General features: G+C 27.5%; 1 protein-coding gene across 1 annotated transcript; it reads right to left on the bottom strand.

Annotated features, from left to right (window-relative positions):
• Positions 1-962: 962 nt before the first annotated feature.
• LOC129320591 (UBP1-associated proteins 1C) lies at positions 963-4026 on the bottom strand. The gene is made up of 6 exons (XM_054966114.1): positions 3851-4026; positions 3589-3663; positions 3014-3141; positions 1708-2173; positions 1396-1509; positions 963-1313 (listed from the first exon to the last, which is right to left on the bottom strand). Exons 1-6 carry the CDS (start codon positions 3935-3937, stop codon positions 1248-1250), a joined length of 936 nt encoding a protein of 311 aa, XP_054822089.1. The 5' UTR covers positions 3938-4026; the 3' UTR covers positions 963-1247.
• Positions 4027-16610: the final 12584 nt, after the last annotated feature.

Raw genomic sequence — 16610 nt, 5'->3', positions numbered from 1 at the left:
ATATATATAAGTTGCTTCCATTGACTTACCAAAATCAAAATTAGTTAAATTAATAAAGTAATAATTACTTTCCATTTTTGCCACAACAAACCCTTTCATTACTTTAATATTACATATTTAGTGTGGAAGGTGATGAGAAAGATAGTTTCAAAAAACTAGCCGTTTAACATTTTTTAGAAATATTTTTTTGATTTTATTTATAAGATAAAGAAGAGATTATTTGTTTTGATCTTATTAACAAAGCATCTCAGTTATTATTATATTCATCTTTATTATTTTATCCTTATTAAATGTTAAAAAGTTTATTAAATGATAGAATATGTTATTTTAAAGTAGATTTACTTTATAGGGATAAAGTTAACTTGTTAAATTTTGAAACGGAGTTAATTAAATTTAAAGGTTTTTAAAGTTTTGATGAAAATATTAAAAATAAGTTATAAATAAGATTTAATGAAAGTAATTTTTCATATAAAATGCAGGATATTTTTATAATATTTTAACTACTTTTTTCAATTCTAACCTTTCTTAATTGTTTAAAATTAAGGATAACATTGAAAACATATTTCATTTTTTTATAATATTAAAGAAAAAAACTATACTTTTCTAAGATGCATAAGACAATTAAAAGTGTTTCACAGTAAAAACTAAAAAAAGTAACTCATTAAATGTTACATGGGTGAAAAATGACTTACGTTAAGAATTTAATAACGATTGAACGTCAGAATTTAAGTATATGCCCGCTATGATAATTCATTTTTTAGTATTTTAGTTCTTTAATTACTTAATATCATTTTAAACAAACATTTTTCACTGAAATTAAAAATATTAGTTAACAATACTTCACCTTCCGATATTCTTCAAGATACAAAATGTTTATAATAATATTAATAACAATTCTTCGAACCTCAAATCAAGAACTCCATCCACTCCTTCCATGCCTGCCAATAAACTTGTTTTAAGCATGATAGACAATTAGAGGAGTTTCCTATCACTGATTCAGAATCATTTTATACAACAATTGAATGCATCTGCATAGTAATAGTATATAATTTGCTTCTACAAAACTTTTTATAGAAAAAAATGGGAGGGGTTGAAAAAAAAAAAAAAACCTGCTCCTTCAGTCCCTCTGCAAGTTCAAACACCAAAATTTTCAATTCTAAACTATATTAATTAATGTCTAAACAATAGCAAAACATCATCACCGAACAAAAGCCAGGGAGTCTTGCTTGCAAAGGTAACAAATAAGCTTAATCATCCCGGGGCACCAAACGCACATACTTTTTCTCAACTGCAAATCTGGAACTTGAATTGATCTGTCACCATACGAAATTACATAAGAAACCCACGTGACTCATAAAAGATAAATAAACAGAAACACAATCGAGTTTGGCCAACCTTCCGCTCGAGTGCCTCACTAAGTTCAGTTTCATCCACTTCAACGCCAGATTCCTGCAAGGCTTTCAAGACATGTTTTCTCAACTTCTTCATCTTCAATTTTGCATCAGGTTGCTGCTTCCCAGGAAAAGGTAAGCACATGTAAGTGCAAAAACAGCCATACAAAACAAAGAAACTCATCAAGCCATTAACCTAAGGGCAGGAGGTCCACATATTACAATCTTAAGGTCACCAGGAGGATAAGAACAGTGCATCTTCCAAAACAAAACACAAAACAAGCACACGTATCACTCCAAATTCACAGATACTTACAGATCTTAATGCTGATATGATAAACTTTTTCCACTTTATATTCTTTTTGTCGTTAACCATCCTCTCTTTTTGTAAAAGATCCTGTTTTTCCCCAGCTGCACCTTCAGCCTGAACTACTTCCCCATTTCCCAGCTCACCCGAACTGTCATCCCTGCCCTTTTTCCTGATATGGTTATCCTCCACCACATCAGATATCCTCTTTTTATTTGATGGAGAGCTTTCATTCCCTGATTTCAAGTTATTGTGTTTAGATGGGTCTTGGAATTTTGTCTGCTCTACATTATTATTAACTTGGACCTTGTCATTAGAAGCATGCTCCACTGGAAGCTTTGCATCTGAAGCAGATGTGTCCGTCTGAAGTGGCTGTTGCTTTGCAGAATGGAAAGCTCGAGCCTTTGCCCTGTGTTTCTTTCCATCGGCATGAAGAAGAAGTGTTTGCTTACTTGTAGCTTTTGTGTTGCAGAGGCTAAAAGGCAACAAATAAATAGAAGAGAATGAATTTGGTGGCAGTGCAGCCAGTAACAAAACTCTTAGTTAAGAACTTAAGATTTTGGGAAACAAAGTCAAGCAAAATTCAATTCCAGCTTATTAACATGACATATCCATGACAGTATTTCAGATAATCAGTTGTTTCTTAAAGTTGAATTAATAACTGCGAGGATTCTAAACTGAGACTTTAATGAAGAGGTAAGAGGGTAAACAATACTGCAACAAGTCAATGAAGCCAATTATACTAAGAATATTTCACAATTTTACTAGCAATCAATTCACAAAACCTAGTTCCAACATATATACTTGATATCAAATCAAACGTACATCCCTTGGGTCACAACTCACAAGGGATTGCAGACTAATATTTAGTTAAGATGGTCCCATTTCGGCAGCCGAAAGTCGACTATTAAAAAGAGCTATACCTTGTGCGAAACATTTGTTCGCAAGATAGGCACAAATATATGATTTTACAAAGAATTTTTGTGAAATACTTCCTAAAGTAACAAAAAGCACATCATTTGGTGCTTTGAACTTACTAGCTCCGTTTTCTGCCCAGTTTTACATTTTCCGCTTACATCACAGAAGCATTTGAACTAAAACCTTGATGATCCCATAACCCAAAAGTGTAATAAATTCTCTAAGTAGCAAGCCAATTCATGCTGAGAATAGGAACTAGGAAGCCTGAATCCCATCCCAAAGAAATATAAAGACTGGGAAAATCAGTAAAATGGGCATCTCGGTAGACATTAAATATTCAATAAATATATACTGACTGAATAGCATGATGTTAAATAGTGCAACCAATAGAGCATACCTACAAAACCACGGAGGCCTTTCTGATAACCCAACATGAATATCAACTTCAGGCTTTTGCTTGTTACCGTTAGGTTTGGCAGCTGTAACATTCGGAGTTTTGCTTTGGCCTTTTGGACCATACTTTTCCTGGATTGAAGGTTGAGTGAAAACATCTTTATAAGCTAACAAAGGCAAGGATAGGTAAACCAGAAACACAACTTAATCAATTTACTATAAGATTGTAGCAAAACTGTAAAAAAGCCAAGGACCATCAAAAGTAAGAAAGGGGGAAACAAAAGCTTTACCAAGCCTCAGTCCATAAACAGGCAAAAGTAAAGGAAACCCAGAAAGAATAAAATGAAGCCATAATGCAGTGAAATTTGAACAAAACTACAAATGCCGATAAGTAGAACAGAGTGAGTGATCATTGAGCACATAGAGATAACCAAAAAAAAAAAAGGTTAAACTTCAAAACCATCTTTCGTTCACATTCATCGCCATAGAACAAAAATTCACTTCGAAAAAGTAGTAGATGAAAGACTCATGATTATCCGACTTGATCCAATAAGAAGCTTATAAGATTGAGGGGCGTACCGCTTCTGTAATACATTGTGTATGTTGCTGAACCGAGTCTTGCCCAAATATTTGTCCACAATCAATGCAAGACAACTGCAACATACAATCAGGGAAAAGCAAAAACAATAATCAATCAAAACACCATCGGTGTACCAAAATAACTAACGTGGCTTCTCATTTCATTTCCCAACGTCATGCTGTCTCCATGAAATTAATTTAAACAAGAAACAAAACAGTGCCTCAATCAATAACAATAATATAAGTAGGATCGAACAAGAACCTTTGAAGCGGAACAAGTTCTGAAATGATTCGGTAATTTAGGTTTCTTCAGATTGTCACCACAATCCTCGCATTGAAACCAAACCATCCCTGACTTGTTTGTTGCCAGCTGCCGCAGCAACCCCGGTTCAGCTAATTCTGGATTTAAGGAAGCTAGGGTTTTCGGAAGGGTCCTGATCTCTTGTTTGAGCTACTTTCACTTCAACTCAAACGCCGCGTTTTGGGTCTTGTACGATTGCTTTCTGTTGCATAGTATTTTCTTCTTCGTTCACTCATGCAACTCACTTTTCATTTTTCATTTTTCAAGATGAAGCATATTAAAAAATATAAATAATATTTTAAAATAAAATTATTATCTTTATTAAATTATTTTTAATAAAAAATTATTTTATATTTATTTTAAAATAAAATACAAATATGAATAAATATAAAAAATAATATTAAATTAAAAATAAGTAATTACTTTATTAAATAATATTTGATTAAAATTATTTTATATTTTTTAATGGAAAGAGTATATATTATATATAATTTAAAAAAATGCATGTACTATTCTCCTTCATTTAATATTATAAGATACTTTTAAATATATTAATAAATTAATTAATAGTCTTTAAAAATTAAATGATTTTTTACATTTACTTTTATTTAAAATAATGTCTCAATTAAAATAAATCTTATTAATTATACCCGTTGTTTTTGGATAAATGTTTTTATTTGCATTTTTAAAGACTAAAATTATCTTATATTTTTTTAAAATTTTATCTTAAAAAAATGCCTTGTCAAAGTGTTTTTGTTTATTGAAAAATCACAACAAAGGATCACTCAACAACATTTATTATTCTGCATGATCAAATAATTCTTATTTTTCTTTGCAAGATTGAGAGACCCAAATGTGATTAAAATTGAATGTGAACTTATTTATTAGATTATAACACTTTCTCTCTACCACCAAGTTAATATCTTGAAGTTGATAATGAAAAAATTAATTGTTACTAAAATAGAAATGTAACTTTTTTTTTACTAAATGAGGACTTATTCACTAAATCATTGCACTTATTCCTTTCCACCTTCAAGTTAATTTTTTAGAGTTATTGATAAGAAAATTAATTGTTATTAAAATAAAAATGAGACTTTTTTTTAACAGAGACTTGTTAAAAAGGTCTGAGAGGTAGTTTTATTTTTTTATAGTAAATTTTAATTACATTTAAGTTTTTTTGTCCTACAAAATAATATCAAAAATGCTTGATCTTGCGCAATAATAAATATTGTTAAATGATCTAATTGTGATTTTTTTTCCTTCAAACAGGGAGAATTTCAACAAGAATGTAATATTAAGAACTGAAAGAGTATATACTTATTTGATGAAGACAATCACGAAGATAGTATGGTTATTTGATAGAAAAAATTACAAATTTACAGCATCGTTATGAGTCGGGAAAATCCGCTTTTCATGCCAAGGTCAAAACTTGCACCAATATTTTTTTTTTCCCTTTGTAACCATAGATATATTACATAGCAATTTACAATTATAATTATTTATCCAGAATATTTTGCAAAAAAATTATCCAATATAATAACGATCAAATAAGTTTAAAATTAATATAAAAATAGATAGATGTTTTAACTTGAAATAAATTAAATTTAAAATTTTGAACACGGAGTAAATACGGTTCTTTTTGCCACGATATTATACACAGTAAAAGAAAATATCAAAATGCTATACTGTGGGAATTATTTTCCAAAATACTGCATGTAAAATCATTCAGTGAAAGAACAATTTTTAAAATTAATCAAACCAAGAACGATGTCTTTAATGCATAATTTCATGCGCATCAAAACTCTTGGCAGGAACGATTTTTCAACTTCATCTACCTTTGTCATGTCATGTGATTTGTGTAATAATTTAGTAATCATTTAAATAAAAATGATGAGTAAATAATTATTACTAATATGATTAAAGAATTATTATAAGGTGTATTAAATTAAAAATTATTAACACTAATAAATAATTATTAGATTTTACGAAAATTAATAATTAATAATGAATGATTAGGTTATGTGAATGAAAAGCGAAGAATAATTTACTTCGCAAATAATGACTTTCGATGCCACTTTTTTTTTTACTTCTTATATGTCATAGCCATTGTTGTTGTTGCTGTATGTTTCTCTCTCCTTGAAATTCAAGTGTTTCATTTATCTGTGTAATTGGCGTATTTAAATCAAAGTAAAGTAATTCAACTAAAAAAATTGACTATCAAGGGGTGGCATATGCTTTATTTGATGGTCCACCATATTCAAAAGTAGGAGTGTTCTATTCAACAAAAAATGGTGTAGGATCATCAAGTAAAGACATGAATGATTCACATTAAATAAGAATCAGTGAGTTGAAAAGGGATGATGATAAGGGTGGCATATAATGAGACTCAAGTTGAGTGGGATTGGGAAAGGTGAAAAGGGATGATGATAATGATAAGGCTAGTATGTAATGAGATTGACTAAATTTTTGAAGTTCTTGTTCCCTTACATTTTCATTTTCAATTAGTGGTTAGGTAGACAAGTAGCAACTATGTTGCTTGCTTGGTTTCTATCTCAAGAAATTTATGGACGAAGCAACTTAACTCCTAGTGAAGCAAACTGAGAGTCCTTGTTAAATCGTTCTCTTATTGCAAGTAAGATGTTGCGTTAGTCTTGAGCAACCCTATCTCAATAATCAATGCAATAAGAGTAGTATAAATGAGAATTAATTGTTAGCCTATATAATTTCCATGCTATGTTAGCCTAAAATAAACAATAAGACATTATATTATAACTCTTTGTTTTTTTTTTTAAGAAAAAGGATGGTATAAGTGGAAGGCGGTGAAAAACTTACCGCATGCCTCATATCACTGCTAATACGTTTGATCCATCGTCAGGTATGTCTTCAATATCATTGCATGTACTCATATGTTATATCAAACTCATTGAGTATTGGAAGAGCATTAACAAAAATAAGTAACCATCTATCCCATGCTTGAATGAATATAGAATTTTTTCGAATCCAATTTGTTGTTTTTCTACCTTGTAATTGAATTATGTGGTAATTTCCCAATGAACAAGCGTGGAATGAATTGGTTGCTAACAACCAAATTGTCTTAGTATATGATCAGGATGATGCCATTCTATAATATGAAAACAACTTAGGGGAACTAAGGCAAGCCAGATTTCGGGTGTTGCCAAACAATAATTTAGAATCAATTGGCATACTTCAAGAGATTCATATGCCAAATTATCTCGTTATCAACCATTTTATTAAGGAAATTCCTACAAAGGCATAGTAATTGGATGAGGCTATTGCCCTACATTTTTTCATTTATTATTACAAAAATAAATGTTAAAATTTGCATATGTTAAAAGAAGAATATTTGTCAGGTGAATTTAACATACACGAAACCTAAAGGAGGTAAAAGAGGATAGATATCAGAATATGGATCTGAAGACACAGGAATTTGTGCGTGTGTTTGGATAAGGGAACAAATCAATTTTTCCCCCAATTTACCCAAATAGTCAAAACAGAATAAAAATTGATTCTGAAGCAGGACGCGTGTTTTCCCGTAAGCTACTTCCATCCGCTTTTTGTCAAAAGTTTGTCAAAAATGTTGGAAAAAATTACAAAGATAGGCCTAAGAAAAAATTACAAAAAATAACATAATTTAATAAAAATAAAATTAAACTCTCTTCTTTTTTTTCTTAATAAAATTTAAACTTTGTATCTTCAAAAAATTAATATTTGGTATTTAAAAATTAAATTATATGGTAATTTATATAGCTAAAAATTAATTTTAATTAAATTATCCAAATATTTTTAACTCTGTTAAAATCAATTTCAAAAAAATAGTATCCAAACAGATTGCGTTATAATATAATTAATTATGATTAAAATCTATCATTTAATCAATTATTTTCATAATCTATTATACCCAAGTGAAATACAAACAGGCACTGTGGTGGTAGCATGGGGAAGCGATCCCATGCCCACAAATGTAGTAACAATAAACACCCTCTAATGCTATCCTAAACTGTGTCAGTGGTATTACATAATCCCCTATATAAGTGAGCCAAAATCGTTGATCCCCAACTAAATTTTCTAGCTTCTTCAAGATTACCAAGAAGTGGAAGGTACATTAAACGCATCGATTACCCGATGTTTCTGGATGAGATATCCTCCAATCAATGTAAGGATGTATGTGTGGGTGAATTATTGAACTTGTGCATCATCTGCACTATTGTGTAGGTGATTAAAGTTCTCTTTTAGCCAGCTTATAGTAAGACGTTGCCCGTGCATTATATCTTCATGTAGTCTAATATCGAGATGCTCTTCACAAACATCTAACCAACTATTATTAGTTTGCTTAATGACAGGTAAAATTATCACCCCATTTGCAAATATACACATGAACTCTTTTCTATGATCCATTCTACTTCTTAAATATTACATTATACAATTAACACGCTAGTAAAATTAAATTGTAAAAATAAATTATTAACTAATTTCTTAAATATTTATAAATTAATTGTCTAACTTTTATATTTAAGACCGAATAAAGTATTACTTACATGTAATAATTTTTTTTATGTGTATTTGATTTTTTTATTAATAAATTAACTATAATTATTCTCAATGGCGAAACCACATTGTTTTTAAGGGAGGTCAGGTTTCGACACTCAATGCTATTAGAACCCTTTAGATTTTCTTTGACTTGTGATTTTTAATACAATTCACAACCCTAAACGACTTCTGCCTTCTATATAGATGTGTGCATGTGTCCCCTCTTTCTAGACCAAAAATGTATAAAGATCTGCCACATTTGTATCATACACATTCTTTAACAATTCTTATAAAAAATTTGATAACTTATACAAATTAAGTTCTTTAATATGTCAAATTTATAATTTTGTTATATTATTTATTTGATAAGTCTTTCTTGTACTATGTATATTTGTTATAATTAATATTATGGAAATATAATTTCACTTTAAAATTTTTTATATATTATTTATTTGACAAGTTTTTCCTATGTCATTTATATTTGTTATGATTAATGTTATAGATATATAAATTTACTTTTTAAATTTTTGTATATTATTTATTCAATAAGTTTTTCCTATATTATTTATATTCGTTATGACTAATATTATAGACATATAGTTCCATATATAATTTTTAGATATATTTGTTATGATTAGTATTATACGTAATTTATTTTCTAAGATTTTTAAAGTAATAAACTTACATAAAAAATTAATTAGTATAAACATTAAAAATAAATAAAAATATAGAAGATTGTATATTAATTTTAAAAATATGACCCCTCCTTTACATTTATGTTGATTTTACCCCTGATTATTCTATAAAAAAAATTAACTAAATGTCTACATCTACAATTAAGGAAAACTTAACATATGAAACATTAATGATTAAATATTAAGTTTTTACTCATGATTTTAAAAAATATTAACTTCAATATAAAAGTCAAAAAGAAAAAAAAATGTACCTCAATCAGATGAGAGTCAGCCAACTAAAATAGATAAAAAGGAAGAAAATGCATTTTAAACTCTAATCACAACATTAACACCACCAACTAAAGTAAAAATATAGAATATAAAGAAAGAACTTTGAAATTTAAATAAGAGAGAAATGAGAGACCATAAAAAATGAAGCCGGCAAAAAAAGGAACAATAATAAGAAGCAAGCAAGAACATAAGTCTTCAATCCCTTATATAGCCAATTCAAAGCACATGCACATGAATTTTATAATTTCACATGTGAAAAGCAAAAGCTAGAAGAGGAATATGACAAATGAAGAAAGGATTTGACAAAGCATTCATGTGGAAAGAAAACAGAGATTCTCGAATAAAAAATCACTTTTTATTAAATAAAAAATAATTTTTGACTTTAAGTTTTTTTCAAGATAAAACAATTTATTCACAATTTCAAACTCATTTTTTATTTGCATGATTTTTTATGTAGTGTTTTAGTAAATACTTCCACATTACAGCATTTAGGTAATTTCTTTTAGTATTTATAGTATATTGGTAAAAATGTTACTAAATAACGTTGAAATCAAATTCGTATTATTCCTTTTGCTTTTTGGGCTTTTGAGTCAATTGGTCTTTTTTGAGCTCAGTTATACTCTGGAATTTGAGCTCATTGGTGTACTGAAAACAAGGTACAAAGAAGTACTATGTTTTTAGGCCTTCTTTAGTTGCCAAAAATAAATAAATAAAGAGGTGCATTTTTTTTTTAATGTTTTGGCTTTATTTTACTGAGGCAGCCAGACCTGACAAAAATCAAACTATTTATAACTTATTAATAATGCAACTTGTTATAAATTTTACAATAATATAGATGATATTGATTAAGATTACGAATTTGAATAATTTAAACATTATCAAAAAGAGAAAATGATTTATTCTATTTAATAAATAAGAATAACATAACTTTCATTTCTCAATAAATATTTTACAGCAAGAAGAGATGGAAACTAATAATTTATAAGCCATTACATTTACGAATCAAGGGCTACGAACAAAAGGGATGAAGAAAGAATATTAATAGGAAGAATATCAAGAAGATCCTGAAAGGATCAATTAAAAGTTAAATTTTAAGTGTCAAATTTTAGAAATTTACAATTGCATTGTGATGAATTTATAATTTATTTTTTAAATTTTAACATAGTTGAAAAATAAAAAAAAATTATTTTTGTATTAAAATTTAGAATATAAGTTATAAATTCATCGCAATAAAATTATAAAATTGAGAAAATGAGTTGCAAATTTTTAAAATTTGACATTGAGATCTAACTTAAATTAATTGATTATTTTGAAATTTCTCTGTCATTCTCTCATATTAATATAACATGTCATTCATTCATTTTAACATAAAATATAAAAAAATTATAATAAGATATAATATGCACAAGTTATGAGTAATATGTTTTGTTTAATAAAATGTCATATGATGCACCAGACCATCAAAGTGAATAATAAATAAAAAAACAATTTAGAACTATTGTTGTGTGTGCGTGTTTAAAAGTTTTATATCACTATTTGATTGTGATTTGTGAAGTTTGAACTTTTTTTTTTTAAGGAGAAAAGAAATTAAAAGTAGCAGATATGATAGACATTTCGAACATGAGCCCACTAGCATGCCTATCACAAAGTGGGTCACAATAGAACATTGGTTGCTTCTAATGGTTGGCTTTGGTTCTCTTTTCATCCCAATAATGTCTCAATCTTCTGTCTCTAGACTCTACTTCCTCCACCGTTAATTCTTTTTCTACTTTTTTTTAAGGGGAAATACAAATTTTAGTTTCTATTGTTCTAGCGTGTTTTAGTTTAGGTTTTTGTAATTTTTTATTATTCCAAGTTCCTCTAGCTTGTCTTATGTATTGTTAGTTTCCATTTTTTAAATATACCCAGAAGGACGATGACATGCCTAACAATGTTAAATTTTTTTACTTGTCACCAATACTGTTAATATAGAAGGGAAAAAAAAAGGGTCCAAATCTTAAATGATAAAGATAGCATGTACAATGACCCTGCTTGATTAAAAACTGTAAAAAGGGCATTAGTTGAAGGAAGAATGCTTGACCTTCTTTGACCGCACTTACTCAAACACCAGAATACACTGTTGGATGTCATACTTCTAAGCACTAGTGACATGTTAGAATATTTAATATCATTAACATCACATCATCATCAATTTGGGTATATTTAAAAATAGAGGAAATAACATTACATAATCATACGGGATAAGTTATTGGGACCTTGGCTGATGAAAAAATTTCAAAGACCTGTACCAAAACACTTTAAAATTACAAGAACAAAAAGTTGTGATATTTCTTTTTTAATTTTATAAAATTAAGTTCATATGAATAGGATTCTAAAAACTTATTAGAATTAGGACAAGCTTCGAGATTTGAAGAGCCTTTGCTATAATAAGTTGATACATTAATCACCAACAAAATCTTCACATCCATTGGAGTATGAGTCGTACTTTGTGCCATAAGAACTAAATTTTGCTAACTTGATCTATATTCATATTGGGATCGATCACTTCAGCACCTTGACAGATAAAAAATTAAAAGAAAGAAAACAAACTTCAAAGTAGTAAAAATATGAGTGGACATAGGCTAGGCCCCTAACAAGCAGCTCATAGTTTGGCCTACTTGGGGCCTAACCTAACCTGTTTAGTTAAATCTCTAGAACTAATTAAATAAGTTTATTTTTAAAGCTTGTTTGGCTAAAAAAAAATAAGGCTTATTTTTCAATGCTTAGCCCATAAACTTACAAGTCTAGCCTATTGAGACCTTTTTATTTACTTTTTATATTATTATAATTTATTTATATATTAAATACATTAATTTATATTATTATATTTCAATTTATATCCTTTTGGTTGAACGATCGGGCCTTGACAATTTAAGCAGGCTTAAAATCTAATAAAATTTCTTCTAAACCCATTGCTTAAACCTTTTTAAAGGCCTAATTAATAAGTAAGCCTCTTAAAAAGATTTTAAGTTTGGCGAAGCTTATGACAGCCTTAGGCCTGAACTTAAAACAACAAACCTGCATGCAAGCTCACACTTTAAACCTTTGTTATAGGCTCGAGCCTATTTCCATCTCTCAGTGAGGCAACGTAGGTTGAAAAGAATATAACTCAAATGAAGGGGGGTCAACATTTAAGGAATTATATTCAAAAATAGAGTGATCATTTGATTTGAAGAGTATTTAAACTATTTTCAATTTTAATGTAACAATGCTTACATAATTTGTTATCATATAATATCACGAATAGTTTATTAACATAATCATGTGTAGATAAATAAATTTTAATAGATAAAAAATTAAAATGAACAAAAAAAACTGCTTTAAAACTGTAAATAAGATAATTCATTTTTAAAAATTTCATGAATTGAACCAGTTAGGTGAACAATAAAAAAACCAAGGTTAAAGTATTTTATTTTTATATAATATATTTTTTGTTCATGGTTTATAACCTATATTCCCATTTGACAGCAAGGTTTAAATAATAATCAAAAGAAAAGGTTCAAAGTAGAAGGTATGATAGACTGATTGACAATTTGAACGTGACGCGAGCCCGCGGCATGCCTTTCCCGAAGTGGGTCACTAGTGGAGATTGGTTCCGTCTGAAAGCAGGCTTGGGGCTATATTATTGGCTATTCTTATCCTAATATTTAAATTAATATTTAAGATTTAAATTTAAACATATTTAATTTATATGATAAATTGTAACATTCTTAAAATAATTTAATCCTGGAAGACATTCATATTAACAATTATAAACTTCATTTTCACTGCACACAAATGTTCTCCAAGTGAAAACAATTGAGATATGTTGAGTATTAAATATAATATTTTTTTGATGAAATTTGAATATTAATTCATCATATTATGAGAAATTAATATTTTTTTATTAGAAACCCAATTCCATTGGGAGAATTATAAAATTCTTAAAAATCTAAAAAATATATAAAAAAAGAGAGAATTATATTAAAGTCTCACATAAGAAATTAATTACTGCAAGGTTCATTGACAATTGAACTAAACTGTCTTGACAACTGTTGTTAATGTTTAATTCAGTTGTAAATGACCTTACAGTAATTAATTCCTTTATATGGACCTAACTGTAATTCTCCCTATAATTTTTTTTGTTAATTAAAATAATTTAATTTAAAAGTTATAATCTTTTGATATAAATTTATATAATTTAAATGTTAATTTTTTAAAAAAATGTCCAACAAAAAGTAGAAAGTGAAGAGAAAAAGATATATGATAAGAATATTCTTTTTATTTTAGGAAAACACTAAGTGAATGGTGGCGGGCTGGTGGCTAAGACCATGTCATTTCCCTGCCATACAAGAGGCTTTAATAAATAAACAATGACGGTTAAGTTTTAAAATACTAAATTAATAATAATTAAATTTTTAAATATTTTTTAAAAATAAATTAAAAATATCAACTCATTTTATTATAAATTTAAGAGTTTTAATTATAAATAAGTATTCAAGTATTAAATATAATTATTAAATTATAATAAAAAATTTATTTGCAATTATCAAATTGATATTTATAATTCATTTTATAAAAAATTTTGTCCAAAACTTCACTACTGTTAATTCATTTTTTTTGGGATATAACCATCATTCTTCATTTAATAAAGTCATTGGCCCTCTAAATTTTTTGTCCCATGTTATTCATATTTTTAATTATTTTCCTGATTCTTTATAAAAGAAAAATTACTCCATCTAAATCACAGTATAAAATATTAATAACTTCTTTACAATTTTAAAAAATATTAAATCACGTCACAAAAATTTAAACGTTTTTTCCATTATGTCCTATTAAATACTCACAAAATAAATGAGCAAATATTTTACTAACCTTTCTATTTAAATTTCACTTGCCCCATTTTAAAATTGCAATTGGACCTACAAAAAATCAATTACCCTGCATTCTCTTTGAACACTCTTTGAAATTATTAAATCATATTTTAAAATATTATTTACTCTTTTATTTATTTGAAAAATAAATTTGTGATGCTAATGAAATTAACCTACATCTTTAAACTTCTCATATAATTTATTTGTATATTACTTTAATTAACATTTAGAATCATATTTTCTTTAAAAAATTATTAACATTTATATTTGCTCTAAATGTTACCCCACTGATAAATTATTCCATTCGATCACTTTCAAGTGGCACGCGCTCTTATAAGTTCAGTCGGATGCCTGTATCCTTACTAATTCAATAATTTTTGTTAGCCTTTTTTCTAAAAAAACAAAAATGTTAACTTTATGTATATGTGTGAGACTCGATAATGACCCAATAAAAAATAAAGTAATAAACCTCTAAACACGACAAATCTATCACAACCCTATCCTCAACACTACACTAGATTCGTGCACAAGGAAAGAAAATAAATAAAGGTTTGGTATGTTTAAGCTTAATAAATAAGTGATTTTTATATAATAGAGATAGATATTTATGAAAGTTATTTATTTATTATGCTAAGATATTATGAAATGAAAAGGAAATATTTTATGTCTAATTACAATTATAAAACATGATTATTTATTTAATGATTTTAAAACTTATGTTTTATTTTTGTCAATTCCTCAATGTATATTTTGTACATAAATATTTTTTTTGTTAAACGTTAGCTCCACATTTGATTACTTTTAAAATTTAGCTAACATACTAGTGGAGTTGGGTCTAATAAAATAGACTGATTCTTTATAATTTTACTAACTAAAATTTGAATTTTCACTAAAAGAAGGATCTACATTTAGTGTTCATGTACATTGAAAAGAATTACTTTCAATGAGAAGATACATGTTAACAATGCTAATAAAAAAAAAAAAGCTAACTAGCATAACTATTTAAAATAATTAGATTTTTTATTTTAAAAATTTAAAAAACTTTGCAAAAATTCTAAAAATATTTTTTTTATGAAAAATAGCTCGAACAAAGGAGCATAAGAGATAATTAAGATCATTAGTTTATTACTATTATAAATATGAATCAGTTTATTACTATCATTAGTTTAAAATTAAGATTTGTTTGTTGAGTATATATTGATCAATTAGTGGTTGGAGCATGGGCCGAATAACATATGGATGTTCCCTAACACCCCAAGAAAAAAGCATGAACAGGAGAAAGTGCTCATTTTGTCCCAAAGCATATAGATCGTATTGCATTTGAATTCGGTACACGAACTGGATTGAAGAGTTTTTTTTTTTTTTTGGTTGGAAAATGAGAATGGTAACATTTTTTAAATATGATTCTCTTTACCTCAAATACCAGATATCTACTATGGCAATTGAGATTAGCTCAATTTTCAAACTTCAAATGGTGTAACTTATATAGTTCATGGATACTCAAGGCCAATCTCATTTTAAATTTTAAAAGTGTATGTAATAACAAATTTTCATGTCCTACAAAAAACCCGACTCATATGTGAGATGCATGATTGAAAACTTAAACAATACAATACTAAAATTTTTGATTTTACTAGATATTGGTCTCAGTAAAATAAAAAATGAATTGCAATCGCTTAAACACATAATCTTAAATTTAAGTTTGTGTAGACTTATAATGGCTACTCATATTTAAGCTCAATAATACTCAAATTTTACTCAAAAATATAATGCAAATGTGAAAGAGATCTTATAACTTTAAAAACAAAATTCTTCTCACCTCGAGCCAAAAAAAAAGTTAAAAGTTGTTCTAAAAAGCTAAAAAATCACTACATTTTTTATTTTTTAATATTTTTTGTTGTCCAAAATTAGAGGACAACAAATAATTCTCTCACCTTTTATTTCATCACTTTAAACATGCCTTTTAAAATAACAATTCAAACATATGTTTTTATCTTTTTTTTGTCTCCAAAACTTGTTCTAAAAAAATTACTTTACAAAATTGCTTTAAGAACTGAGACAGAGTTAAACAAGCAATTCAATTCTTAACTTTTACTATAAAACAAGCTTATTAAGATTTGAGGAATAATAATAATATAGCTTTGGCCTCAAGTAGCTGAGAATCAAAAGTGTAATAAAGAATAGGTGTGAAAAAATGGACAAACTTGGTCCTTAAGAGCTCTGACCCTTGAACCTGATTTCTTAAAAAAATAATTAATTTTTAAAATTTGACTCTTGTTTGAAAGGTTTAGGGCCAAGCTCATAAGTCAGTTTTTT

The sequence above is a fragment of the Prosopis cineraria genome, unplaced genomic scaffold, assembly GCF_029017545.1.
Source record: "Prosopis cineraria cultivar Desert tree isolate PC_DT_omini unplaced genomic scaffold, ASM2901754v1 PC9, whole genome shotgun sequence".
Classification (NCBI taxonomy): Eukaryota; Viridiplantae; Streptophyta; class Magnoliopsida; order Fabales; family Fabaceae; genus Prosopis; species Prosopis cineraria.
The sequence above is the reverse complement of the archived record's forward strand: the minus strand, read 5'-3'. Positions and strand labels throughout refer to the sequence as shown.